The 27,055-nt window shown below is 42.7% G+C and overlaps 1 protein-coding gene across 1 annotated transcript in view; it reads right to left on the reverse strand.

The window, feature by feature from the left end:
- RPS6KA6 (ribosomal protein S6 kinase A6) overlaps nt 1-27,055 on the reverse strand; it is a 322,514-nt gene that overhangs the window by 52,149 nt on the left and 243,310 nt on the right. Inside the window, exon 17 of the mRNA XM_069212593.1 lies at nt 20,203-20,364. Within this exon, the coding sequence (XP_069068694.1) occupies nt 20,203-20,364 (162 nt within the window). The remainder of the gene's footprint in view (nt 1-20,202; nt 20,365-27,055) is intronic.

The raw sequence follows: 27,055 nt of genomic DNA on the forward strand, positions 1-27,055 counted from the left end.
ACTGCAAGGCCGAGCAACACTGTACAAAATGATGTGCTACCAAGGTTGATTTAAATCCTACAAAACAATCATTACTGTGGACCAGAAGAACGCTTTAAGAGGACTGATACTGCACTTCGCACTCTATAGTGGAACAGAGGAGAATGCAGGCTAGCTGAGTCCATACTGTATCAGGGTGCATATGATGGACACTGTCCACCCAGGTGTGCCTAAATATTTACTTTTCAAAGTGGATACTTGTCATAAGCAGGCATTGGCTGCTAAAGTGGATAAAAATGCTAAGCAACACCAGTCACCCGGCAGCACTGTGTGGCTAGGGGAGGGTGACCGCTACTAAAACTCTACTATATTTAAATTATGGTGGCAGGTCACCACAAAACTGGGATGGAAAAGCTTATTCACTGGGTACACTCAATTACAGACAGGTGATGTGCTGAATGTGTTTAAATGTCTGCAAGGCTTTTGTAAATTGGATATCATCAGGATCACCATTCTTGACGATCTGTGGGTATGCAAATCACTCAACTGATTTGCACAATTCCTGCAAGACTGAACTCGATAAACTGTATATTTTTCAGATACGTGCAAAAGCCAGATAGCACTGTTAAGCCCCATAGCTCATCTATGAAACACAGACTACTTTCTCCAAAACAAAAAAAGCAGATTGTTGATTAGTCATACTATGGCTCGAGAGACCACCTCAGATCGATAAAAGCGTTAGACTTCAGAGCGTTTCTCAACAGTGCCAAGAAGCTCCAGTGAACATAGAACTTTATTAATACAATATAATATAATATAACCTAGCATAGTTAACTGTTGTGGTCAAATACCAAAATTCTCAAATTGATCTCATGGAGTCACCTGGGTAATTGAAAATAATTTTAGTGAAAGCCAAAACAGATAACACCGATGAAGTGACATTAGAACTACAGGTTGATTGGGGTACATTTCTGGTCAACTCTGCCTGCTAATTTGAGTATGCACTACTCAATCTGTTGAAATGTGGGTACTGGGTAGCTGGACTGCTTACGTGATAACAAATTGTGATAGTGGGATAATCCTGATCAAAGAGCCAAACATTCACAAAGACAATAATGTAGGCTTTAATATAATGAAAATGGTCGCTCAAAGTCCTGTAATAGGTGTGAGATGGGCAGTGTTGGGTTTATTTATTTTAACACATCAATGGAGAGACAGATGAAAGGAGAGAGAAAGAAAAGCCTACATATATCCCCCCTAATTCTTGAAGTTTTTTTTGTTTTTTTTTTACAGAAAGGTTTGTGGGCTCCAGCAGTGATCCATTTATTTTTGTAAGCATGTCACAGGGTAAACCCAAAAGATTAGCTCTTTTTTATTAATTGGGTACCCTGGGCATGGTTAACAATAACTAGATATGAATACTTACTGAAAATAATGTTTCATGCATCCATTGGAAGGTATGCCTACATGTTTCAGCCGTTTTTAACTGCGCTACTAGGTCACTGTCTAATCAGGGCTGGGATGTTCTTTACATTACCAGTCAAAAGTATCATGCACTACAGGGAGTGCAGAATTATTAGGCAAATGAGTATTTTGACCACATCATCCTCTTTATGCATGTTGTCTTACTCCAAGCTGTATAGGCTCGAAAGCCTACTACCAATTAAGCATATTAGGTGATGTGCATCTCTTTAATGAGAAGGGGTGTGGTCTAATGACATCAACACCCTATATCAGGTGTGCATAATTATTAGGCAACTTCCTTTCCTTTGGCAAAATGGGTCAAAAGAAGGACTTGACAGACTCAGAAAAGTAAAAAATAGTGAGATATCTTGCAGAGGGATGCAGCACTCTTAAAATTGCAAAGCTTCTGAAGCGTGATCATCGAACAATCAAGCGTTTCATTCAAAATAGTCAACAGGGTCGCAAGAAGCGTGTGGAAAAACCAAGGCGCAAAATAACTGCCCATGAACTGAGAAAAGTCAAGCGTGCAGCTGCCACGATGCCACTTGCCACCAGTTTGGCCATATTTCAGAGCTGCAACATCACTGGAGTGCCCAAAAGCACAAGGTGTGCAATACTCAGAGACATGGCCAAGGTAAGAAAGGCTGAAAGACGACCACCACTGAACAAGACACACAAGCTGAAACGTCAAGACTGGGCCAAGAAATATCTCAAGACTGATTTTTCTAAGGTTTTATGGACTGATGAAATGAGAGTGAGTCTTGATGGGCCAGATGGATGGGCCCGTGGCTGGATTGGTAAAGGGCAGAGAGCTCCAGTCCGACTCAGACGCCAGCAAGGTGGAGGTGGAGTACTGGTTTGGGCTGGTATCATCAAAGATGAGCTTGTGGAGCCTTTTCGGGTTGAGGATGGAGTCAAGCTCAACTCCCAGTCCTACTGCCAGTTCCTGGAAGACACCTTCTTCAAGCAGTGGTACAGGAAGAAGTCTTCATTCTTCAAGAAAAACATGATTTTCATGCAGGACAATGCTCCATCACACGCGTCCACGTACTCCACAGCGTGGCTGGCAAGAAAGGGTATAAAAGAAGGAAATCTAATGACATGGCCTCCTTGTTCACCTGATCTGAACCCCATTGAGAACCTGTGGTCCATCATCAAATGTGAGATTTACAAGGAGGGAAAACAGTACACCTCTCTGAACAGTGTCTGGGAGGCTGTGGTTGCTGCTGCACGCAATGTTGATGGTGAACAGATCAAAACACTGACAGAATCCATGGATGGCAGGCTTTTGAGTGTCCTTGCAAAGAAAGGTGGCTATATTGGTCACTGATTTGTTTTTGTTTTGTTTTTGAATGTCAGAAATGTATATTTGTGAATGTTGAGATGTTATATTGGTTTCACTGGTAATAATAAATAATTGAAATGGGTATATATTTTTTTTTGTTAAGTTGCCTAATAATTATGCACAGTAATAGTCACCTGCACACACAGATATCCCCCTAACATAGCTAAAACAAAAAACAAACTAAAAACTACTTCCAAAAATATTCAGCTTTGATATTAATGAGTTTTTTGGGTTCATTGAGAACATGGTTGTTGTTCAATAATAAAATTAATCCTCAAAAATACAACTTGCCTAATAATTCTGCACTCCCTGTATAATTATACTTAGGCTCGCAGACCTGTTTTTTTCAGCAAATATATTTACCGTCTTTAAGGGTTTGTTTCCACTTTATTGGCATGGGGGGAGGTACTTTTCAGTAGTCACACATTTACCAAGGGTATAGTGTCACCGTTGCACCTATTTGGCTAAATCCCTGCCACAGGAGACCCGTTTTACAACTTTATTAACAAAGAAGAACTAAAATACGTTTTGCAGTGGAGTATTCTTTTTAGGGAATGTGCACATTCACAGAGGAAATATGGCAGCAAGAGTACAAGTCTCTCTCTCAATAAACAAAAGGTATGGTATAGTTGGTAGAAGTGCATCATTCTTGCTCTGACAAAAATAGGCACAAGATGGCCAGCAGCAGTGAAAGCATCCCTTATACAGAAATCAGAGGAAGGAAGAGTGCAGGCTTGCCCACACTAAACCAGGTGTATGGCCAACAGTCCCTATTTCGCACACAGGCATTTCTCTCTTAAAGCCCCTCTGACAGTTTCTCACTCAAGGACAGACTCAGTGGTGTAACACAAAATGATGGGCACCCCCTGGAGAATGCCATGAGCTGCTCCTCATACTTCCATATCTCACAAATATTCACAGGGCTTAGCTTGAATGTGAGCATCAGAAGGGTGCCTGTCACCCACGCAACAGGAGCCTGCCTTACACTTCTGCACAGGCAGGGCCCTACCGTCCCCAGATAGACCGTTTGCCAGTAACTGTTGCTTGCAGAAACACATCCAGGAAAATGTTAACAATTACCATAAAGAAGGTGACAAACAACTGCTTTTTCTGAAAAAATAGAGCAACTGATGAAAAAAGGAAAGCTATAAAAATATGGACCTTGGTAGGGCAGGTACGTTTGGGGGGGGGATCTTCCTACAGGAGAGTGCATGCATGTGTAGAGAGAAGAGCTCAGATGCCCCTGCTGGAGTAGCATCCAGAAAAGCACAATAAATGCTAAGGTCCTGCTGGAGAAGGGGGCATTTAGGTAAAGACAAGTGATGGCTTAGTCTTGCTGCAGGTGAAGAAAGATAGCTAGAGGCCTACTGTACGGAAAATAATGCAGAAAGAACATGTTATACTGGGGCACCGCAGAATGGAGGCGCATAAGGGAAGATCAGCATGGCACCACAAAAACAAATCAATGAAGTAACTCAATATCATGGACAGACCTACTTCATACATTTCCATGCAATAAATCAAGATCAGGGTTTGTGTAAATTTGTATTAAATTAGGGATAAGTCCTGGTGCATAAAGTAGTGAAATAGTGAATGCCATTTTCACCCATCCTGGACTTGCTTCTGTTCAGCCAATAACAGCCTGATGCATTACGTTGACTGTGAATTGACCCAGCACTAAAAAGTATACATACCACTGATTGTCCAAAAGAGAAAATGTGTATGAAGTGACAAAAGACAATCAAGTAGCAGTCTTACTGACAAACCTCTTACCATACATTCTGTTCTATGATGCCCACAAGCAAACTACAAGTTCATAATTAATCTGCTCTCATTACAGTTTAGCCAGCCTACCAACTAAAATAACAAAGGCCGCATCAGCTTCGCAGCAACCTACTTTTTTCATGAAGTCTGCTTTCACTTAGTATACACTGATAAAAAAAAGCAACAGGCACCGCATGGTATCCCACTTGTCAACGGACTGCTGTGAGAATGCTGGGCTGCATGCAAATCACCAAGAAGTACGTGCCATGCCACATGTCTATTCTGATTAGCGGTCAGCCGCTAATTAGACTGGGCCTAGGACAGGGTCCTATTCTGACTGCTGAAACAGTAGTGATCTGATCTGTCACTATTTTAACTAATCAGGATAGGGCTCAGCCAAGCAAATGTTTTCCAATTTATAAAACCGACTTCGGTTCCACAGGAAGACTAAAAGAGACAAGCATTTGCAATGCAATGGGACTCGCATTTGCTCGACTTCGAGGCTTTAGCGTTGTGAAGTCCTAACCGGACTTTTACTGCCACCTAAATTGAAAATGAAAAGTAATACCGTTTTACATAAGCAAACCAATTCAAAGCACCACAGCATCAGTGTGAAAGAGCACACAAAAGGCAACAGACGTTCGCTCGCAGTCAAACGTATTGGCGAGATCGCGCTGCGTACAATATAAGAAAAAGTAGTCCTGAAACATGCAGAAAACAAGGAGCCTCGTATGTTTTCAGTAGTTGGCCGGTGCGCTCGAGGAAGGCTAAACAACGGTAAAGGCATGATGTATGCAAGCCTTTCACTAATGAAATCAAGCAATTTTTAAAAGGCAAGCCAACGAACCAATGAAACTAACTCTAAAGATGAGGTATTTTGCCTCAGTTTCAAATATCTGCAAATTTTATATCCAAGTCTACTCAAAATTGTGCCCCAAGGGTACCCATCCAAAGTTCTCAACCCTATGAGCTATGTTACCAATGAATACAGTACAAGCAATTTAAAAGTAGAGACGTTTCCAACTGAACTTGTGTGTGTACTGTGCAAATATGTATCCCTGCCCTATATACTTTCAAGATTACATCAAGAGCCTAATTTATCGGCTATTAAAGTCTAGCCATGTCAGAAAGAATGATCTTTGACGGTTTCTGTGCATCATTTTCCAATTTTCATGGTCAGCATACGAATACAGTCCTCTTCTAATAAAATTATGTGTGGTACAACCATTGCAGAACAAGCATTGGCAAAGCAAATATGGCCAACTTCTGCCGCCTGCTTTTGGCTTTGGCAATTTTGTTTTGTTCAGTCACGGTTTTTGCATTGCAAAGTTTCCAGGCACTCATCAAACAAAAACCGGCTAAACAAATTTTTTCAAAGCGCACATTACCATTTTTGTGTGTGGATGTTCTCCTTGTGAAAGGGCAGCATTCCGTAACTCACAGGGAAGTAAGCCAGTGCCTGAAGTGGTCTGACCCACTGCCCTAAGATGCACGCTGAATGGGTGGAAGCAAAATGTAAATGTGCGAACAACAGTCTAATTGAGCACATCTGCCTGAAATCCCCAATAAGTAACTATGTTGTAGACATAGTTTTAGTATAATCAGAAGGTCTCTGCTGACACAGGAGCTAAAAAAGGCAATCAGTCGTGCACAGGCTGCCACTGCTTGCCTCTGCTAATACTTTTTTTGCAGTGTTTTTATAAATCATTATTAAAAATAGAGAAGGGTGAAAAGAAAGATAAATAGAGAGGCTTGTAAAGACAGAGAGGATAGAAAAGACAGATAAATAGGCTTGCAAAGACAGAGGATTGAAAAGATAAAGAGACAAAAAAGAGGTTCGAAAAAAACAGAATAAAAAAGGTAGACAAATAGAGAAGTTTGCAAAGGCAGTTAAAGAGGATTGTTTAGACAGTGTAGTATATTTAGATAGATAGTGCTGCAAAGATAGCTAGTGACGCATTGATAGAACAATGGATGAATAGGGTTGCATATAGATAGACAGATCGATATGCATAGAGAAAGAGAGAGAGAGACATAAAGGTAGACAGACCGATAGATGGATAGATAGGTTTGTAAAGATAAGTAGAACAGGAAATTGGAATAAACATCAAAACTTCAATTAGTAATAAAATAGAGAAATGTCTATATAAGCATAACATACAAGAGCACTGAAAGCAAACTAGAAAACCAGACAACAAGCAGACATACAAACTAAATTAATTTACAAGTATAACTGTAGTCCTCAATAAAAATTCATAGCAGCATTACATACGGAGTGCAGTTATAAATGAACTTCATTCCGAGCACACTAAAAAGAGCACAGCTTTATAAAGAAGACTTTCAAATAGACACAATCTGGTATGATATGAAATATCAGCATTCAAATAAGCAAAGGTGACTCCAAAAGGAATTTACAACTACAGTGGCACAAGACGGGAACAGATAAATCTGAAACGTCTCCAGTGACCAAGTAGAATACATCCTCCTATCACATAAGGCTCTAGACACAAAGGATACACTAAAGTATTTATAAAGAAAAACAAAAACATTTGCACTGAAAGGGAACTTTTTTGGTGCAGACGTGCTCCTTGTGAAACAGCACAATGTAGCCAATCAAAGGCAAGTGAGTCAGTGGCTGAAGTAGGATGACCCACTGCCTTATGCTGTAATGGATGGAAGCAAAATGTGAAGGACACAACAAAAGACCAATGGAGAGAGACAGCTGAGTGAAGGCCCCTTTTAAGTAAGTATTGTATAGTATAGTATACATACAATCTCAATAAAATCAAAGGTCTTGGCTTGTGCTAGACCTTAACAAACCTTCATTAGCAGATACACATCGATCTGTAGGGTATACAATGGCGGTACCACTCCTTTTAAAGAAGAACTAAAACAGCCATTCCATGTAACTACGGATAAAAAAAAAACATGGTCCTTACGAGGACTTTAGAAAGACTTTCAGAGTGTGCCATTTTGGTAAAGCACCAAAGGAAATGTTGGCAGGCTGTCTTTACTTGCCCTTAATATACTAGTGTTGTTAAAACTAGAGCTAGGGAATTTAACTGTAATGACACGTAGAATGCTGGCATCTCAAGCCACCAAATTATCATTAATATAGGTGGCTGCAGGCTGCGGCAGGGTTATTGGCCCAGGTGGTAAGGTGTTGCTTGAATACCCTTTGGGATAAGCTTATTTTATTTATAATGTGATAGTTGGGTGAGGCTCAGTATTACATGATTTATAGGAGTAAAAGAGGGCCAGCATGTTTTTCTTAGTTTGTAATAGCTTGAGGCATATATGTTTCCGCTGACTTTTAGAACGGCCAGGCTACTATCCCGGCCACCACTTTTAACTGCATTAAACAAGTTAAATACATGGCAGGTTGTGGCACTTTGCAAAGCACCTTAAAATGAAAATGTCACTTACCCAGTGTACATCTGTTCGTGGCATTAGTCGCTGCAGATTCACATGTTTGGCACAGTCCGCTGCCTGGTGTTGGGCTCGGAGTATTACAAGTTGTTTTTCTTCGAAGAAGTCTTTTTGGTCACGGGACCGAAGGACTCCTCCCTCCTCGGCTCCATTGCGCATGGGCGTCGACTCCATCTTAGATTGTTTTCCCCGCAGAGGGTGAGGATGGAGTTGTTTGGTATAAATAGTGCCCATGCAATGGAGTGAATATGTATGTACGTTAAGAGTTTCTAATAATTATTTACAAATGTTCAGATGTTTAAGATTTATGATCTACTTCTAAACGGCTACAGGCTTCCCGGGGAGGTGGGAGGGTACATGTGAATCTGCAGCGACTAATGCCACGAACAGATGTACACTGGGTAAGTGACATTTTCAGTTCGATGGCATATGTTGCTGCAGATACACATGTTTGGCATAGACTATAAAGCAGTTACCTCCCCTAAAAGCGGTGGTTTAGCCTGTAGGAGTTGAAGTAGTTTGGAATAATGTTCTTAGTACAGCTTGGCCCACTGTAGCTTGTTGTGCATTTAGTACGTCTACACAGTAGTGTTTAGTAAACGTATGAGGCGTAGACCAGGTTGCAGCCTTACATATTTCGCTCATAGGAATGTTTCCTAGAAAGGCCATTGTAGCACCTTTCTTTCTGGTTGAGTGTGCCTTTGGTGTAATAGGCAATTCTCTTTTGGCTTTAAGATAGCATGTTTGAATGCATCTATCCATCTAGCAATGCCTTGTTTAGAGATTGGATTTCCTATGTGTGGTTTTTGAAAAGCTATGAACAGTTGTTTTGTTTTCCTGATTAGCTTTGTTCTGTCAATGTAATACATTAGTGCTCTTTTGATGTCTAATGTATGTAGTGCCCTTTCAGCCACAGAATTTGGTTGTGGGAAGAACACTGGCAATTCTACTGTTTGATTTAAATGGAATGGTGAGATTACTTTTGGCAGAAATTTTGGATTTGTTCTTAGAACTATTTTATTGTTGTGTATTTGAATAAATGGTTCTTGTATGGTAAATGCCTGTATTTCACTTACTCTTCTGAGGGATGTGATTGCAATGAGAAATGCGACCTTCCAGGTTAGATATTGCATTTCACAGGAATGCATGGGTTCGAAAGGTGGACCCATGAGTCTTGTTAAGACGATGTTAAGATTCCATGAAGGAACTGGTGGTGTTCTTGGTGGTATAATTCTTTTTAGCCCTTCCATGAATGCTTTAATAACTGGTATTCTAAATAGAGACGATGAATGAGTAGTTTGTAGGTAAGCAGATATTGCTGCGAGGTGTATTTTTATAGATGAAAAAGCGAGATTTGCTTTTTGCAAATGTAGTAAGTATCCTACTATGTCTTTAGTAGAGGCATGAAATGGTTGTATTTGATTGGCATGGCAGTAGTAAACAAATCTTTTCCACTTAGATGCATAGCAGTGTCTAGTGGAAGGTTTTCTAGCTTGTTTTATGACCTCCATGCATTCTTGTGTGAGGTCTAAGTGTCCGAATTCTAGGATTTCAGGAGCCAAATTGCCAGATTCAATGATGCTGGGTTTGGATGCCTGATCTGTTGTTTGTGTTGTGTTAACAGATCTGGCCTGTTGGGTAGTTTGACATGCGGTACTAGTGAAAGGTCTAGTAGAGTTGTATACCAAGGTTGTCTTGCCCATGTGGGTGCTATCAGTATGAGTTTGAGTTGGTTTTGACTCAACTTGTTTACTAGATATGGAAGGAGAGGGAGAGGGGGAAAAGCATACGCAAATATCCCTGACCAACTCATCCATAGAGCATTGCCTTGTGATTCGCGGTGTGGGTACCTGGATGCGAAGTTTTGGCATTTTGAGTTTTCTTTTGTTGCGAACAAATCTATCTGGGGTGTTCCCCAAATTTGAAAGTACTTGTTCAGAACTTGGGGGTGAATTTCCCATTCGTGGACTTGTTGGTGGTCTCGCGAAAGGTTGTCTGCTAGTTGGTTTTGTATTCCTGGAATAAATTGTGCTATTAGGCGAATGTTGTTGTGAATCGCCCACTGCCAAATTTTTTGTGTTAGGAGGCACAATTGTGTTGAGTGTGTTCCTCCTTGTTTGTTTAAATAATACATTGTTGTCATGTTGTCTGTTTTGACAAGAATGTATTTGTGTGTTATTATGGGTTGGAAGGCTTTTAACGCTAGAAATACTGCTAACAGTTCTAGGTAATTGATATGAAATTTTGTTTCGTGTATATCCCATTGTCCTTGAATGCTGTGGTGATTGAGGTGTGCTCCCCACCCTGTCATGGAAGCATCTGTTGTTATAACGTATTGAGGCACTGGGTCCTGAAATGTCCGCCCTTTGTTTAAATGTTTGCTGTTCCACCATAGAAGCGAGAGGTATGTTTGGCGGTCTACCAACACCAGATTTTGAAGTTGACCCTGTGCCTGTGACCATTGTGATGCTAGACACTGTTGTAAGGGTCGCATGTGTAGTCTTGCGTTTGGGACAATGGCTATGCATGATGACATCATGCCTAGAAGTTTTAGCACATGTTTTGCTTGTATCTTTTGGTTTGGAAACATAGCACTTATTACCTTGTGGAATGCCTGCACTCTTTGTGGACTTGGAGTGGCAATTCCTTTTGATGTGTTGATGGTTGCTCCTAGATATTGTTGTGTTTGACACGGTTCTAGGTGTGATTTTGTATAGTTGATGGAAAACCCCAGTTTGTGAAGGGTTTGTATGACAAATGTGGTGTCGTTTGCGCATTTTTTTACTGTGTTGGTCTTGATTAGCCAATCGTCTAGGTAAGGGAACACATGTATCTGTTGTCTCCTGATGTGTGCTGCTACTACTGCTAGACATTTTGTGAACACTCTTGGTGCAGTTGTTATTCCGAATGGCAACACCTTGAATTGGTAATGTATTCCTTTGAATACGAACCGTAGGTACTTTCTGTGAGAAGGGTGTATTGGTATATGAAAGTACGCATCCTTTAGGTCTAATGTGGTCATGTAATCTTGCTGTTTGAGCAGTGGAATGATGTCTTGTAGTGTGACCATGTGAAAATGGTCCGATATGATGTAGGTATTTAGTGTCCTGAGATCTAATATTGGTCTTAATGTTTTGTCTTTTTTTGGAATTAGAAAGTACAGGGAGTAAACTCCTGTGTTTTTTTGTTGTACTGGTACTAACTCTATTGCATCCTTTTGCAGTAGTGCTTGAACTTCTAGTCCTAAAAGTTCTAAATGTTGTGGTGACATTTTGCGTGTTTTGGGGGGGATGTTTGGTGGGAAGTTGTGGAATTCTATGCAATAGCCATGTTGGATTATTGCTAATACCCAATTGTCTGTTGTAATCTGTTGCCAAGATTGGTAGAATTGGCTTAGTCTTCCCCCCACTGGTGTTGAGTGAAGGGGTTGCGTGACTTGAAAGTCACTGTTTAGGTGGAGGTGTTTTTGGAGTCTGGAATTTTCCCCTACTCCTTGGGAATTGACCCCCCCGATATCCCCTGAAACCTCCCCTTTGGAAGGAACCCTGATATGGTGTGGTTCTTGTTTGTTGGCTGGTGGTGTCTGTGGGTTGGCCACGAAACCCCCCTCTAAATGGAGTTTTTCTGAAAGAGCCTCTGCTCTGCGGGGAGTAGAGTGCGCCCATGGCCTTGGCCGTGTCTGTGTCCTTTTTAAGTTTTTCAATGGCTGTATCCACTTCAGAGCCAAAAAGTTGTTTCTCGTTGAAGGGCATATTAAGGACAGCCTGCTGGATTTCAGGTTTGAAGCCTGAAGTGCGTAGCCAAGCGTGTCTCCTTATGGTGACAGCAGTGTTGACTGTTCTTGCTGCAGTATCGGCTGCGTCTAGTGAAGAGCGGATTTGATGGTTTGAGATCGTTTGTCCCTCTTCCACTATTTGCTGCGCCCTTTTTTGGTATTCCTGGGGAAGATGGTCTACGAGAAGTTGCATCTCGTCCCAGTGTGCGCGGTCATATCTGGCCAGCAGCGCTTGTGAATTTGCGATGCGCCACTGGTTGGCTGCCTGTGATGCTACTCTTTTCCCTGCCGCATCAAATTTTCGGCTTTCTTTGTCCGGAGGTGGGGCGTCGCCAGATGTATGTGAATTTGCTCTCTTGCGAGCTGCCCCTACTACCACGGAGTCAGGTGGTAACTGCGAAGTAATAAACACTGGGTCTGTGGGTGGTGGTTTGTATTTCTTATCCACCCTTGGGGTGATGGCTCTTGATTTTACGGGCTCTTCAAAAATTTGTTTTGCGTGCCGTAACATCCCTGGTAGCATTGGGAGACATTGATATTGGCTGTGTGTAGCAGAGAGGGTGTTAAATAAAAAATCATCCTCTATAGGATCGGAATGCAGTTGGACATTGTGGAATTCTGCTGCCCTAGCCACCAGTTGCGAGTATGAGGTACTGTCCTCTGGCGGTGACGGCTTTGTGGGGTATGACTCGGGATCATTGTCCGGCACTGGGGTGTCATACAGGTCCCAAGCGTCTTGATCCTGATCGTCATGACTTATGGTAGTTTGCGCTGGTGAGTGCATTTGTGGCGGTGTTTGTGCCGGCGATGCCTGTGGTGGAGAGGGCGGAGGCGTGACTTTTTTAACCACTTTGGCTTGTGGTTGTGCGTCATCCTTTGGAAGTCCGATCCTTCTTTTCCTCATGATTGGGGGAAGGGTTGATATCTTCCCTGTGTCGTGCTGGATGTACAGTCTCTTTTGTGTGTAGTCCGATTCTACACTTTGGAGCTCTTGTCCAAATCTGTGCATTTGGCCACTTATTCCTTGTTCCTCTGAGTAGGATGAAGGTGTGGTATTTTTCGGCGCCGAGAGAGAATCTTTTTTCGGTTTCGGCACCGACAGAATTTTTGTTCCTTTCGGCATGGATTCTCGGTGCCGATGTTTTTCGGTGCCGGTATCTTGTTTTTGTCTCTCGGAGCCGCTTTCTCGGCTCCTAGGTTGCTCCATGGCGGTCCCTCGACCGGAGTCGGGTGTCTTCGCTATGGGCGTGCCCTTTTTCGGCGCCTTCGACGGGTCGCCTGTTTTATGGGTCGAGCCATGGCCTGTTGGCAGTGGCGTCCCCTGGGCTTTCGGTTTGTCGATGGATTTACTTTTCGACGTCTTACTCACAGTTTGTTGCTGTTGTTCGACGTCGGAGTCTCCGGATTCTGATTCCGGAACCGAGAATGTTTCCTCTTCCTCGTCGAAACGTTGTTTTGTCGACGTGGACGCCATTTGTTGACGCCTGGCTCTTCGGTCCCGGAGTGTTTTTCTGGACCGGAAGGCTCGACAGGCTTCACAGGTATCCTCCTTGTGCTCGGGGGACAAGCACAAGTTACAGACCAAGTGCTGATCTGTATAAGGATACTTACTGTGACATTTTGGGCAGAAACGAAACGGGGTCCGTTCCATCGGCTTTGATGTCGCACGCGGTCGGGCCGACCAGGCCCCGATGGGGGATCGAAACTACCCCAAAGTCTTCCGATGATCGGTGTCGATGTACCTAACTATCCCGATACCGAACGGAACAATACCGACGCTTTCTTCCGAGATTCTGACTAACTTTCCGAACCGAAACACGGAGCGAAAAGGAATACGTCCGAACCCGACAGCGGAAAAAAACAATCTAAGATGGAGTCGACGCCCATGCGCAATGGAGCCGAGGAGGGAGGAGTCCTTCGGTCCCGTGACCAAAAAGACTTCTTCGAAGAAAAACAACTTGTAATACTCCGAGCCCAACACCAGGCAGCGGACTGTGCCAAACATGTGTATCTGCAGCAACATATGCCATCGAACATAAGATTGTTTAATCACCATTCTGAATAATCTGCTTAAATATAAGCAATGTAAACAAATAATCACTGTGATCTGCGTGTGAACTCCAAAGTGAGCCACAGGAAAGCAGTTTCTAGAAGTGGGCAGTCAAATGACAGTACTAGAATAAATAAACACAATAAGAGAGACAAGTTACAATGTTAAAGTTAGACCTAGAGACCAGAAAAAAAGGAAAGGAGAATCTTGGCATTAATGCAAAACTATCAGTTTCAAGGTATTAATGTGATGTTCTGCAGTTTAAGTACTTTCTATGCTGGAATATCCTGGTTCACAAATATATATTTGCATGCTCAAATTGTGTAGATGATTACCCTAAAACCTTCCATAGCTTGCATAGTTAGACCTTTCGGAGGCTAACAATTGTTCAATTGCCCAACAACGGACCATTTCCTGTTCTATACTTCCTTAATTGCCCATTATTGCTATGTACATGTTTACTTATAATAATAACCCTGTCTAGGTGTTCGCAGTGGAAGGCAAATAAAACTATATGGCTGGACCTGAAAAGGAAGCTGTGAATAAGTGTTCAGAATAAAGTTGATGCTATTACAAGCAAAGAAACTCCAACCACCACAGGACAACCTTTAGCCTTTTCTATGCCACACCAGTTTTCTCCTTTCAATCAAAACATTCTCCTATATAACCTTTCATTGTGCAGTACACTCTGCAGTCAGAAGATTCCAATTATGTACGAGGGAGAAAGGGATATTCCACAGAAGAATATGCTGTATTTAAAACAAAGGCAGCAATATGGCCAAATTAGCACAGCAAACGAAGCACTCGCTTCCCTTTCCAGCCCAGGTGGTGAATATAACCCTGTGTCATGGGAAGTATCAAGCCCACTAGCCTCTTAAATCCATGTAAAGATTATGTACATCATCCCCACCCACACTATTGTCATCTCTGGTGGTGGCAAGCTTTGGTCCGAATCAGCGCCAAAAAGGGAATGGAGCCTCTGAGGTCACATCCGCTCTAGTAGGTTCATGGGATTAGAATCAGGCTGTATGTTGGTAGGTTGTGTTTTAGTAATTTTGAGCATGACATTGGTCGAGATTCTGTTGAAGTAAATTTGGAGTCAGAAATCAAACCCAGCAATGGATTTTGCTCCGATGGTGGTGGCACCCACATCGAGGAAGTAGGAATGGATGTAGTTTGTAGAGCTAGGGTCGAAATCTGTACGGAAGCCAGTTTGCAGCCTGTGACACATTAAATTGGGTCAGATGGCATCAAGGATGGATCCGCTGGAGGTACTAGACAGAATTAGGACCAGAAGGAGTGTTAAAGTGACCAAAAAAAGGCCAATATCCTGGGGAATTTGTGGTGTACAGGGACTGGGGAATCAGTTACACAAAAGGAGTTCCAGAAGGAGCCAGATTGACATTGTGACAACCTCCTGCCCTTCTCTTTGGATAGAAAGTGGAAGGATCGGATCAAGTCCAGCTTTGCCGTCTTGTGTTTACATTTGGCCTTCAAACTAAAGTCGACCTCCCAGGAGAGGTCTCAGAAGCAGGAGTGTTTGTGGCCTCATCTTGGAGCCGAAGTGGGACTTGTGCGAGCCCCACAACGTTTTGTGTTCTGTAACCTACTGCTACACACTTTGGTCCTGGATCGCCTTCGGATACATAAGAGCACACTTCTCACACGACTTTTAGTCATGCCTCGAGCCCAAACATTAGAGACAGACCTTGTGCAGATCCATGACCAACATCTGTTGTGACATGGCTTGAAATCTGCAGATTTAAAAGGGGATATCACTCTCTAGCACACTGAATTTTCTTGGATTAGGAACTGTCAGAATGCCAACGAATCTTCAGAAGAGCTCCCAATTCACATCAGACAGAGAGGAAAGAAAGGAAGGAACTAATGTCAGTATGTAGGGGTGGTGCCTGTATGTGGCTCCACTCTTATTTCCAGAACAGTATGGAACCAGCATGGAGCTGCACAGAGCCATGCCGAAAAAGCTTTTGGATCCAGTCTGGCACCTAGGGAATATTCTAAAGGTGAGGAATCTGCAGCCAGAAAAGTCCCAGAAAGAGAGTCTATGAATCTGTAAGTTAAGAGGCATGAGATCCTTGAGTGAAAGAGAACGAGCGAGAAAGATGGAGAGTACATGTTCCCTAAATTCATCTATCCACAAACTTAAATGTGGTAAAATTCCTCTTCTCAAAGTCACTGAAGAGCATGGTACAAGAATTTAGGTTGAAAGACCCTGCAATCAAAGGATATTCTCTCAGTTCCGATCCGCATGCTATGTACATGAGCATAGACATGGTGCCCATCAGCATATCGGAGAGGAACTTGTAAATGAGAACATTTCTGGGTAAATGTGTGACAATGTGCCAATGTCCATTGTGCAGAAAATGCCTAGAACACCGAGTTAAGTACTAACTGGGAAGCCATTAGCAAATACTTAGGAGATATTGTTGGGGTTGTTGGGACAGTGTAACTGGACTACACTAAAGATGCATTACAGGTACTTCACTAATGGAGATGAAGACTTCTTAAATAGAGCTAAGAGTCAAACAGAACAGTGTGCAAGGTAACTTGGACTTATTTGGTTCTAAACAATACACTGCTGAATAGAATGAAGATGGAGCCAAAAGTGGTCACCTGATAGCAATGCTAATTGGGAAGGAAGCCAAGATCCCCCATTTCTGAGAACTCAACAATATTTACTAACTTTATGAGACTATTGAAAATACACCTATTAGGGCTCTCTCTTCAATTACTTTATTTCATATCCATATATGCTTTTGTCATTTTACAATCAACTTCCACTCAGATGTTTTCACTCACGATTTTTATCACATTTGGTTACAAGTCAAGTGTACATACATGTCCCAAGGAACTGTTAAGCTAAAGAAACAGGCAAATCAATAATTGACCATAGTAATAAATGAATAGCTACAGTTGATAAGTCTCACAATCACCTCTTGTGACAGTGAACTAGTCATATTTTGAGACCCTGGAGATAGGATTTATTTTTCGGCCATAAGAGGCAGAACGGTTTAGGTTGGTGTTAGGATTAGTTCAGTTAGGTCCTGAACCTAACTCTTTCTTCTCTCCTCATTTGAGTAGGAGGTGAATGTCTCTATCCCTGGAATTGACCACATATACATTAAAATACTAAGGGATATACATTTACTATAGTGGCACCGATTTACTGAGCACAACATACTGAAAACAATAAAAGCTTTGCAAGCAGTAGTAGCCTTTGGGCTGTAATTACCTTTAATGGTGGCAGGCAGTGTAGAGCTCTGCAGAAAATTGAGATTCTACCAGTATTTGAACACTACTTTCACCACGTATTGATGTACATTAGTACCAAGGTTATAGACATATTAGATTAGGTACAAAGTTAGAAAAAGAGTAGACATATGGACCCTAATATTACCCTATTACGGGGCACACCTGGGATCCCCAATAAAGAACTATATTATTTAGCAAAGCATGAAGCCCAGCAGATGGCAAACCGAGGAAACTAAACTTATGTTACATACAATGGCCCTCATTTTGAACCTAGCGGTCTTTTCACCGTCACATTATGAGTGTGTCGGGTTGTCCGCTGTAAACCTGCCACATCTCCACACATACTGACATGGCGGTCGGAACCCCTGGGCCAGAGATAATCATTTCCGACCCGGTGGTCCATAGAAGACCGCCAGCGGTATTAGGAGCCTGCTTTCCGCCATGGTTTCCACAGCGGTAGAACCGCCACAAAAATCATGGCGGAAAGGCTACCAGTGACAGGGAAGGAATTCCTTGTCACCGGTAGACGACTTCTCCCCCCTCCCCTCAACAGGCACTAGAGCCCTCCCGACCCCCCTCTAGCCACAGCACCCCCCCAGACACAGCAGTCCCCACCCCCTCCAGACACAGCACCCTCCTCCCCTGCTCCGGACACAGCACCCTTCTCCACACATACATGCACACAGACATCCACATGCACCACACATACACCCATTCACCTACACGTACATACACGCATTCACTCGCATGCATCCATACACTCAATCACTTCAACATTCATATACACATTCAAGCATGCATACTCAAGCGCAGAAAAACACGCATTCACCACACAACACTCACACTCGCATACAAACACACAAACACTTACATGCAGACATGCACTCACTTCTACATTTATGCACACACGCAGAAACCACATGCTCATACACGCACACACAACACCCCCCATCCTCCCACCCACTCCCCTGTCAGTTGATCACCTTATCTGGTCCGGGGAAAAGGTCGTTCGGCAGGGAACGGGATGGGGCGCTTCCACCACCAGCAGTGCCTCACCAGCAGGACACCGCCAGACTGTATTATTGCCGATAATATGGCTGGTGGGGCGGGGCCGGTGGTGAAACTGCCCAAGCGCCTCTGCCCGCCAGCACGAGTACTGCTGGATTTCTGCCCAAAGTGTGACGTAAATCCAGCAGTACTCGTGATATGGTGGGCAGAAGACCACCAGCACTGGTGGTCTTCTGGTGCCTGCAGTTTTGGCGGTCTTCTAGAAAGACCCCTAAAGTTGTAATGAGGGCCATGATCTCCTCTCTTGGTGAAGGCACTACATGCTACAGAACTACACAATCTAGCAACTTGTGGACACAGATGTCCCAGACTATTCAAATAGTTAAATACTAATAGAATGCCTATTAGCACTGAAGCTCAAGCAGAAATGCAAATGGCAGCAACATCCATTGATTATTATGTCAAGCTGCAAAGCAAGCTTTTTTATGACGAGGAATCTATACAGTGATATCAAGGGTAATTTAAGAAAAGTGAATAGATAACTTACAGGGATTGGAGGCACACGAGCAAGTAGACAAGAAACCTATGCACTCCCATGGACTGCTGAGTGCTACATACAAATAATGTCCTATCAAGTCAGCAGTAGAAAGATGGAACTCATCCACTCAAAATACTATGAAACCATAATGCTTCTGGACAGGACAAACACAAGAATGTGAGAAAAGCCATTGGATCAAACACTGGCACCTAGATAGATAATAAAGCCATCCAAACACGAACATGGAGCTGACCCAAAACCCTCTCTACGGACATGGTATGTATTAGAACCAGCAGGTGTGCCAAGAGACTGCTAAAGCGGATTGTGTCACAGACCTAAATTGGTAAGTTCTGCACCTGCATTCCTCTCCATTCAAAATAGCTTTTAATCTTCCTCATTACTGGTGTTCAGGATGCTTGTAAGTGCTCCTGACTTTAATACAACTGAATTATCATTTTGAGCAACTGTGGAAGCAAGGATTTCACACCAGATTTTCCAATCAAGAAGAAGTCCTTACTGTCCTTGGTTTTTCTATGAAAAATAATTATTGCCTAAGTCCAATAGGGTTAGTGGATACAAATCAAGAATACAATTACCAGTATGTTTTAGACTATCAAACCAAAGTCCAGGATTGGAAACATGGTGTCATGATGGCATAGAGAGAGAAGCAATCCTAGTCATTTTTTGTCCCCATTATTCCTAACACCCATTTATTCTATCCATCTTTTCCTTTAATCACATCAGCATGCTTTCTTCGTTCTTCTCCCTTTCTCACTCCTTTTTGTAGCCTCAATCCTCCTTCCTTTCCCAATCTAACACCTATTCACCTTCCTTGCCTTCCTCACTTGCCAACTCAAGTTTTGCCTTCCTCCCTTATCTTTTTTGCCTTAGTTCCTACCATCCTTCCCTTCGCTCTCATCCCTTTCTTTCACACCAAACTCACCTACTCTTCAGTCTCAACCCTTTCACCTGCACCCAACTAACCTGCCTTCCTCCTCCTTTTCCCATTCTCGTTTCAGACACCACCCACCTGGATGTAGTATGATGCTGCAGCAGGGAGGTCTCTGGGGAGACCCTTACTGTTGTAATGAATAATGGTTTGCTGGCCGTGGCTTCGAGTTAGTTACGCTTGTCCTCCAGGACCACACTGAGTCTTGTGCATTACTTGCCACTGCGCCCGGCCTGCATGCGCGCTGTGCGGCTAACAGCGATACACCACCAGTACACACTGGCAAACATTAGTGTCACTGCAGAAGCCAGCATCCTTAATGAATGCGAGTTAGCGAGAAGTATCAAAATATATCTGCTGGAGCAACCAGCATGCAATCTGATTTTATCAAAGGATCGAATCCTGTTGGGGGTCTGCATTCATTCTTCTGAGGATGAGAAAATGTCCTTGACTGAAATAGCCTCAGAGAGGCACATTCCCTGGAGCATTAAATCTGTGGTGCGCACTATACAAATATCCACTTTTCAATACAATTTGCTGCAGCACAAATATTTTTAAATTTGCAATTTCACTAGTGAGCAACATACTTTGGAAAACAACATGCATAAGATCAATGTAGCCTACTTACTCCTTGACAGTGCAAATAGTCTACTGTTTTAGTTATTGTGTATAACACAGCGCTTGCTTCTCGCTCAGAAAAGTACTTCTGTCGGAGAATCCGATCTAGCAACTCTCCTCCCTTCATTAATTCAGTAATGAGATAAACATATTTGCCATTGTCATCATATACCTGTAAAAGACACAAAATGAGGAAATAAGTGAAAACATTTGGACAACAAAGTAAATGTCACCTAGGAAGGGAAAGGCGTAAACATCTCTGTCAAAAGTCATTAAGGTAAGCTTTTAGGATACTTTAAAAATTCTAGCAAGGAAATATACCTCACTTCCCATGGTACCATAACATGAAGAGTCCAGGTTAACTAATGTTGATAAGGTAGGTGTGCATCTATGTTGCTGGGAGTTTTATATTAATGGAAAACTGTAAATTACAGGTGCTGCTAATTCCCAAGTTGATAGTACTCAATTTACATACCACGGCAGGAAGGAAGGCTGAATCTGCCTTACGGGGCTACCAAAAGACCTGGAGAAATAACAGTCTATGCATGCATGATGGGAATGCTGTAATTAGACTATATTGTTGCATGGTTAGAGACTTTAAGATGGCTGTGGGTTCAGCCCTTGTTATAAAATAATTACTCTATAATCTGATGGGAAATTCTGCACATGGGAAATACTATGTTCACACTTCTCATGATCCTGGTGATGTGTGACGGTGGGATTTGTAATTCCGATTCCGGCTAAAACTCCTGCTTCAACCTTAGTCATGAATACAAGAATCGGGTAAGAAGGGACTAAGCAGTTAATTGTGCATGTGTAGGAAAAAAAATATTGCTTGGGTGTGCTCTCTTAGGGACAGCTGTTAGAAGCTGTTTCTCAGATAGCATGGTCTCAGGAAATTTAGGTGCCAAAAAATGAGCTAAGTCATCTCAGTCAATATGCTAAACCTCTCCAGCTCCTGTATATTTCAGGTGCGACAAAATACACTTTTCTTTTTATTAAACGTTTTTTTGAAGTTGAATCCAGTACATCAGATTATAGTTAAGCATATTATGACCGTTACTATATCACAGTATAGTGTATTACAACACAAAATCTAAGAAGCCTTAATTTCCTCAACCATGACAATAAGGGAAGGGAGGAAAGAAAGGTAAAACTGCCCATCAGTGTGGGTCATACTCTAAATAGCTTGACGTGTGGGCCCTACATTTGCGTCTTTAGTAAAGAGCAGGATACATCTTTGGCAGGCATGCTCCAGACAATAGCTCTGTCAAATTAGCAATCAACGGCTTCCCCAGCCTCGCAGGCATTCACGCTCTCCGCTGCTCTCTGCGTAGTGAGGAACGTCTCTACTGGAGACCATGTATCTTTGGGACATGATTTGACAGGCATCAATTCCCACTATGCGGTTAGTTGTTCCTGTCAGAAAGCCGTATCGCAAAGCCACTCAGATCTCCACGGAGATGGCCGCCATTCCCAATGCATTGCATTGCAATTCGTGAGCAACAGTGAAAGCATGGTCAATTTGCACATCTCTGGAGGGACGTCTTTCACAAAGCCCAAAAGCACAACAAGTGGGGAAAAGCATGTCTTGTGATCTCTTCGATAGTGTCGAGGACGGTGGACCAGAAGAGCCCCACCTCTGGGCAAACCTGTGCAAGATGAAGGGAGACCGCGCAGTAGATGCAGCTCGGAGTTTCAATCAGACCCATCCTATACATGAGAGGAGGGTATCAAGATAATCTGACCACAGCTGTTGGGCCAGAGGGACCTGAATCAGCACCATCTCCTTCATATCGACACAGAGTCAAGTAATTAGCCGACTTCAGGAACGATTTGTAAGGATCACCTCAAGCACTTAGAATGTGGGCAGGGCTACAGGTAACTTATGTAGCACTCACATAGTGACACGTAGCTGGTACTACGTAATTGTATCTAAAAATTCAATGTCTGGTCCCTGTAGTACTTGTTGCGGTTCAGCAGACACCATCTGGGTAGAAAGCTTCTATCGTCCTCAGTCGCAGGTGGCACAATATATCAGAGTACCCACATCAGACATGCTTGGCAAGGAGGGGTGTCCAATGATAGGAATTTAGGGGGAAAATAGATCATTCAGTTTGGCGCGTCGCCTCAGTCCACTCCACGCCAACACCGTGCAGGCTGCAGTTTCAATCCCCCCACTTAGACATCTGGGTACGAGGTAAAGCGCCATCCGGAGGGGGCATGGAGTAACGCGGTCATGTTCAGGCACCGTGTGCGCCTGAAACTGTGTAGTATAAAGTGACAATATACACTTAAGCTACAAAATACAGGAAAGTATGTGAATGGCTTAAGGTCTTTTTATGTGAAACATGTCTTAGTGAGAAAGTAGGTCTCTGTCAGAATGACAAGGGTGTGTGTGTGAGCAGAACAGGATCTCTGAATACGGGTAACTCATTAAGAAATGTATACAGCACGTACCACCCAAAACTGTGTCTTTTTGCATTAGTGACCTAGAACAAATGCTGAAGCAGCTTTCTACAGGAGGTAACCAAAGTGACTTCCGGGATCACCAACATGAGTTCATTCTAGCTCAGAGCAACTTGCACAGAAAGGCATCTTTTGTTTGGGTATCATTTTATTGTGGGATACTTTAAGAAGAGATTTTCTGTGCACTAAAAGAGTTTGTCATGGTGTATTAATCTCCTTTCCATAACAATAAAGAGAAGGAAGCCTTAAATATTTAGGCTAAACTGGCAATTTTAAGCTTGATTCTGTCTTTCCTACAAGCTAGAGAAGAGAGATCCTACAGGATAAAACTGGATTCCTTTTCCAAGTTCATGTACCAAACAATATGTACATAAGCTATATGTAGCCCGTGCATAAAGATATTGGGAAGCACACTATATTAAAAAATTGCCATTGCCTAGGTGCAAAATCTACTGCAGTTCCAAATAAAACTGTGCCCTTCAGGGAGGGGACGCATTGCCTTTTTAACTTCACAGCAAAGCAGATGGTCACTGGTGCATTAATATGAGAAAACAGAGAGGCATCAGCATTTGAATTTAAAGGATCAGCTTTAAGAAAATTATTTTGGCAGGTTAGCTGAGGACGATGACTAGATATTATGCATGTGTTTAATCAGGCCTTCAACAATCTCTACATCAGAACACTTCATAGAAGTACATCAAAGAGGTCTTTAAAACATTATTAACAATAATGATAATGCAAATAGTGTTCATACTATTATTTCTAACAATAGTATGATAATACGCAGAATAAAAGCAGCCTTGTCCAACTATTGAGTAAAAAAGTAAACATTCAAGACTTAACTCCCGAGGGTAGAGAGGACACGTGGATTGTGACAAGGAATATAATTTCTGATAACGAAACAAAGCACAAACAATACACATCCTACGATTGAAGTTAAGGCCTTGTGCAGTAAAAAGGATAACACCACTCGATGTCAACAGTTTTTGGCTGGATGAGGGCCATGGTCATGCAAACGCACAAGTGCATGTGCTCCGATATGATTTTAGCATTTGGCAAGGTGAACAAAGTTAGCCCTTCAAATTTATAATGAGGCTCAGCCATCTGTGGATGTCTTTTGACTTACTAAGGGCACAATGTAGGCAAAGGGCTGTGCAATAGACTACTGTTAAGAGGATTTGTATGCAAAAGCGTGGAATGGGTAGAAGAACAGCACTGGTAGAATTTCCACAAGGGGTTTTACCACCAAAGCGGCTCCTTCTACAGTGACAGCCACTTTTGTTAAAATAATATCAACGCCTTGGGGGAGAAATCAAAATGCAGAAGAATTTCCACTGCCAGGGAGGGATAAGCATCTAGTACCAGACATAGGCAGACAAATTCTGCAAACAGTGAATACAATTGGCTTGTTAGTGCCTTTCTTCTGCTACTTCAAAGAAAATGTTATCTACACAGAACACTAGTGAAAGGTTTTCGCCATTAGGATTTACACTATTTACCTGTGAAATATATTCTTTTTTTGGAGGGGTGGGGTTGCTTATCACATCATCAGATTTTAAACACTTTCTAGCGGCACCCTTAATTGTTTACAAAAAACTACATGTCAGTGAAATCAGGGTGAATGTTAATCTTAGTTTCAGTACAATATTTCAGATATCGAATGTAACTCAGTTGGCAGAGGTTTGCCAGACACATAATTTTTAAAGCAAGATCTAACACATTTCAGATGAACAAGTTGCTTCACCTCAGGTAACAATCTTTCTGGGGGATACTCTAATAACAGATTCCTCACCTTGTAAATATTCCCTGAGGCAAGACTGTATTCGGAAACTTCCAAGCAGCACTCCTGCACGAAGGTAGGTGTAATTGTGTGGTTCTGCACCAATGTTGTTCTGCTCCAGAAGTGAGAATTGGAGCCGCATACAAGCACTATCTATGCACATCAGTTGCTTTCTTAGGGTGTCCCCGCCCTCCAATACAGAGCCTAGCAGCAAATTGGCAGCAACCAATGTACAGATCTCTAAATTGGGAATTTTTTAGTTTGATAAAGAGTCCAGTTCACAGAAAGGAAAAGGTGGGAGGGTCAGTAAAGAATCTGCGGTTAAACAGGGTATTCATCAGAAAGATCATTACTGAAGGTAAATAACTTGTTTCACTGAGGAGTATTCCATAGCGCAGATTCCTCACCTTGAGAATTGATACCATTGCAGTACCCCCTGGTAGTGGGTCCTTGAACTGGCTCAGACCAAAAAGCCCTACAGGACAAAGCAGGCAAAAGGGCCTTCCCAACAGATCGGACTGTCGAGGCAGTAGTGCTTCATGAATGTATGCACCAAAGCCCATGTAGCCACATGTCAAACATCCGGGACAGGCACTCCACTTGCCAGCGCAGTGGTAGCAGCTTTGGATATGGTTGAAGGAGCAAGTAAGCCATCTGGAGACTACTCATACCCAAGGTGTAGCAGAGCTTAATGAAGAGAGCAATTGACTGGGAGATGGTCCATTTTTGGACTGCATTGCCTGTCTTTGCCCCAGAGACCCAATCAAGAGCTGGTTGACGATCTGATGTCCTTTGGTGGAGTCTACATAAAAGCTTGGTGCAATCTACAAAAAAGTTTAGTGCCCTCCTAAGGTCCAAACGATGGAGTCTCTCTTCCTTCTTAGGGAGATGAGATGAAGCAAAGAAAGCCAGAATGGTGATAGACAGCCCTACATGAAATGGAATTATCACATTTGGAAGAAAAGAAGTTTGGGTCCTCATCACCAACTAATATGGGAAACAAGGTGTACAAGGCTGGTTGATGGAAAGGGCCTGCAGCTCACTCATATGCCTAGCTGATGTTACGGCGATGAGACAGACCACTTTCAACATCAGAAGCCATAAGACCTTCGCTGCTAGTACTCTTCCCCCTCAGGTGCCAGGCCTTTTTTGGCTATTTGGGGCAGTTCACGCTTAAGCCCTTAAAACTTTTTGTCCACATAAGCTACCCACACCAAGTTTGTGTCCTGTTGTTCAACATCCTAGGGATTCTAGAGGTACCCCAAGTTTGTGGGTTCCTCTGGAGGCCACCAAGAAATTAGCCAAAATACAGCGAAAATTCATATTTGTTTTTTAAAAGGAGAAAAAGGGCTGAAGAATAAGGCGTGTGGTTTTTTACCTACAAATGCCATCAACAAAGGGTTTGCGGTGCTAAAATCATCTTCCCAGCTTTCAGGAACAGGCAGAAGTGAATCAGAAATGAAAATGTCACTTACCCAGTGTACATCTGTTCGTGGCATCAGTCGCTGGAGATTCACATGTTCTGCATAGCTCGCCATCTGGTGTTGGGTCGGAGTGTTACAAGTTGTTCTTCTTCGAAGAAGTCTTTCGAGTCACGGGACCGAGTGACTCCTCCTTCTGTCTCCATTGCGCATGGGCGTCGACTCCATCTTCGATTGTTTTCCCCGCAGAGGGTGAGGTAGGAGTTGTGTTGTAGTAATAGTGCCCATGCAATGGAGTGACTAAGTATGTACCTATTTAAGGTGGAAATAATATATACAAATGTACAAAGTTGAAGCTAACTTCCGAACTGCTACAGGCTCCCGGGGAGGCGGGTGGGCACATGTGAATCTCCAGCGACTGATGCCACGAACAGATGTACACTGGGTAAGTGACATTTTCAGTTCGATGGCATCTGTCGCTGTAGATACACATGTTCTGCAGAGACTAGTAAGCAGTTATCTCCCCAAAAGCGGTGGCTCAGCCTGTAGGAATGGAAGTGGTTTGAAATAACGTTCTTAACACAGCTTGACCTACTGTGGCTTGCTGTGCGGATAGCACGTCTACACAGTAGTGCTTGGTGAACGTGTGTGGCGTAGACCATGTGGCTGCCTTACATATTTCTTGCATTGGGATGTTCCCTAGAAAGGCCATGGTAGCACCTTTTTTTCTGGTTGAGTGTGCCCTTGGTGTAATGGGCAGTTGTCGTTTTGCTTTAAGGTAGCAGATTTGGATGCATTTAACTATCCATCTGGCTAAACCTTGTTTTGATATTGGGTTTCCTGCATGAGGTTTTTGGAATGCAATAAATAGTTGTTTAGTCTTTCTGATGTTCTTCGTTCTGTCAATGTAGTACATTAATGCTCTTTTGACATCTAAGGTATGTAGTGCCCTCTCAGCTACGGAATCTGGCTGTGGGAAGAACACTGGTAGTTCCACTGTTTGATTTAGGTGGAACGGTGAAATAACCTTTGGTAAAAATTTCGGATTAGTCCTTAGGACGACTATTTTTGTGTAGTTGTATAAAAGGTTCTTGTATTGTAAACGCCTGAATTTCGCTTACTCTTCTTAGAGATGTAATGGCGATGAGAAATGCAACCTTCCAGGTTAGGAACTGTATTTCGCAAGAGTGCAT

The sequence above is a fragment of the Pleurodeles waltl genome, chromosome 2_1, assembly GCF_031143425.1.
Source record: "Pleurodeles waltl isolate 20211129_DDA chromosome 2_1, aPleWal1.hap1.20221129, whole genome shotgun sequence".
Taxonomy (NCBI): Eukaryota; Metazoa; Chordata; class Amphibia; order Caudata; family Salamandridae; genus Pleurodeles; species Pleurodeles waltl.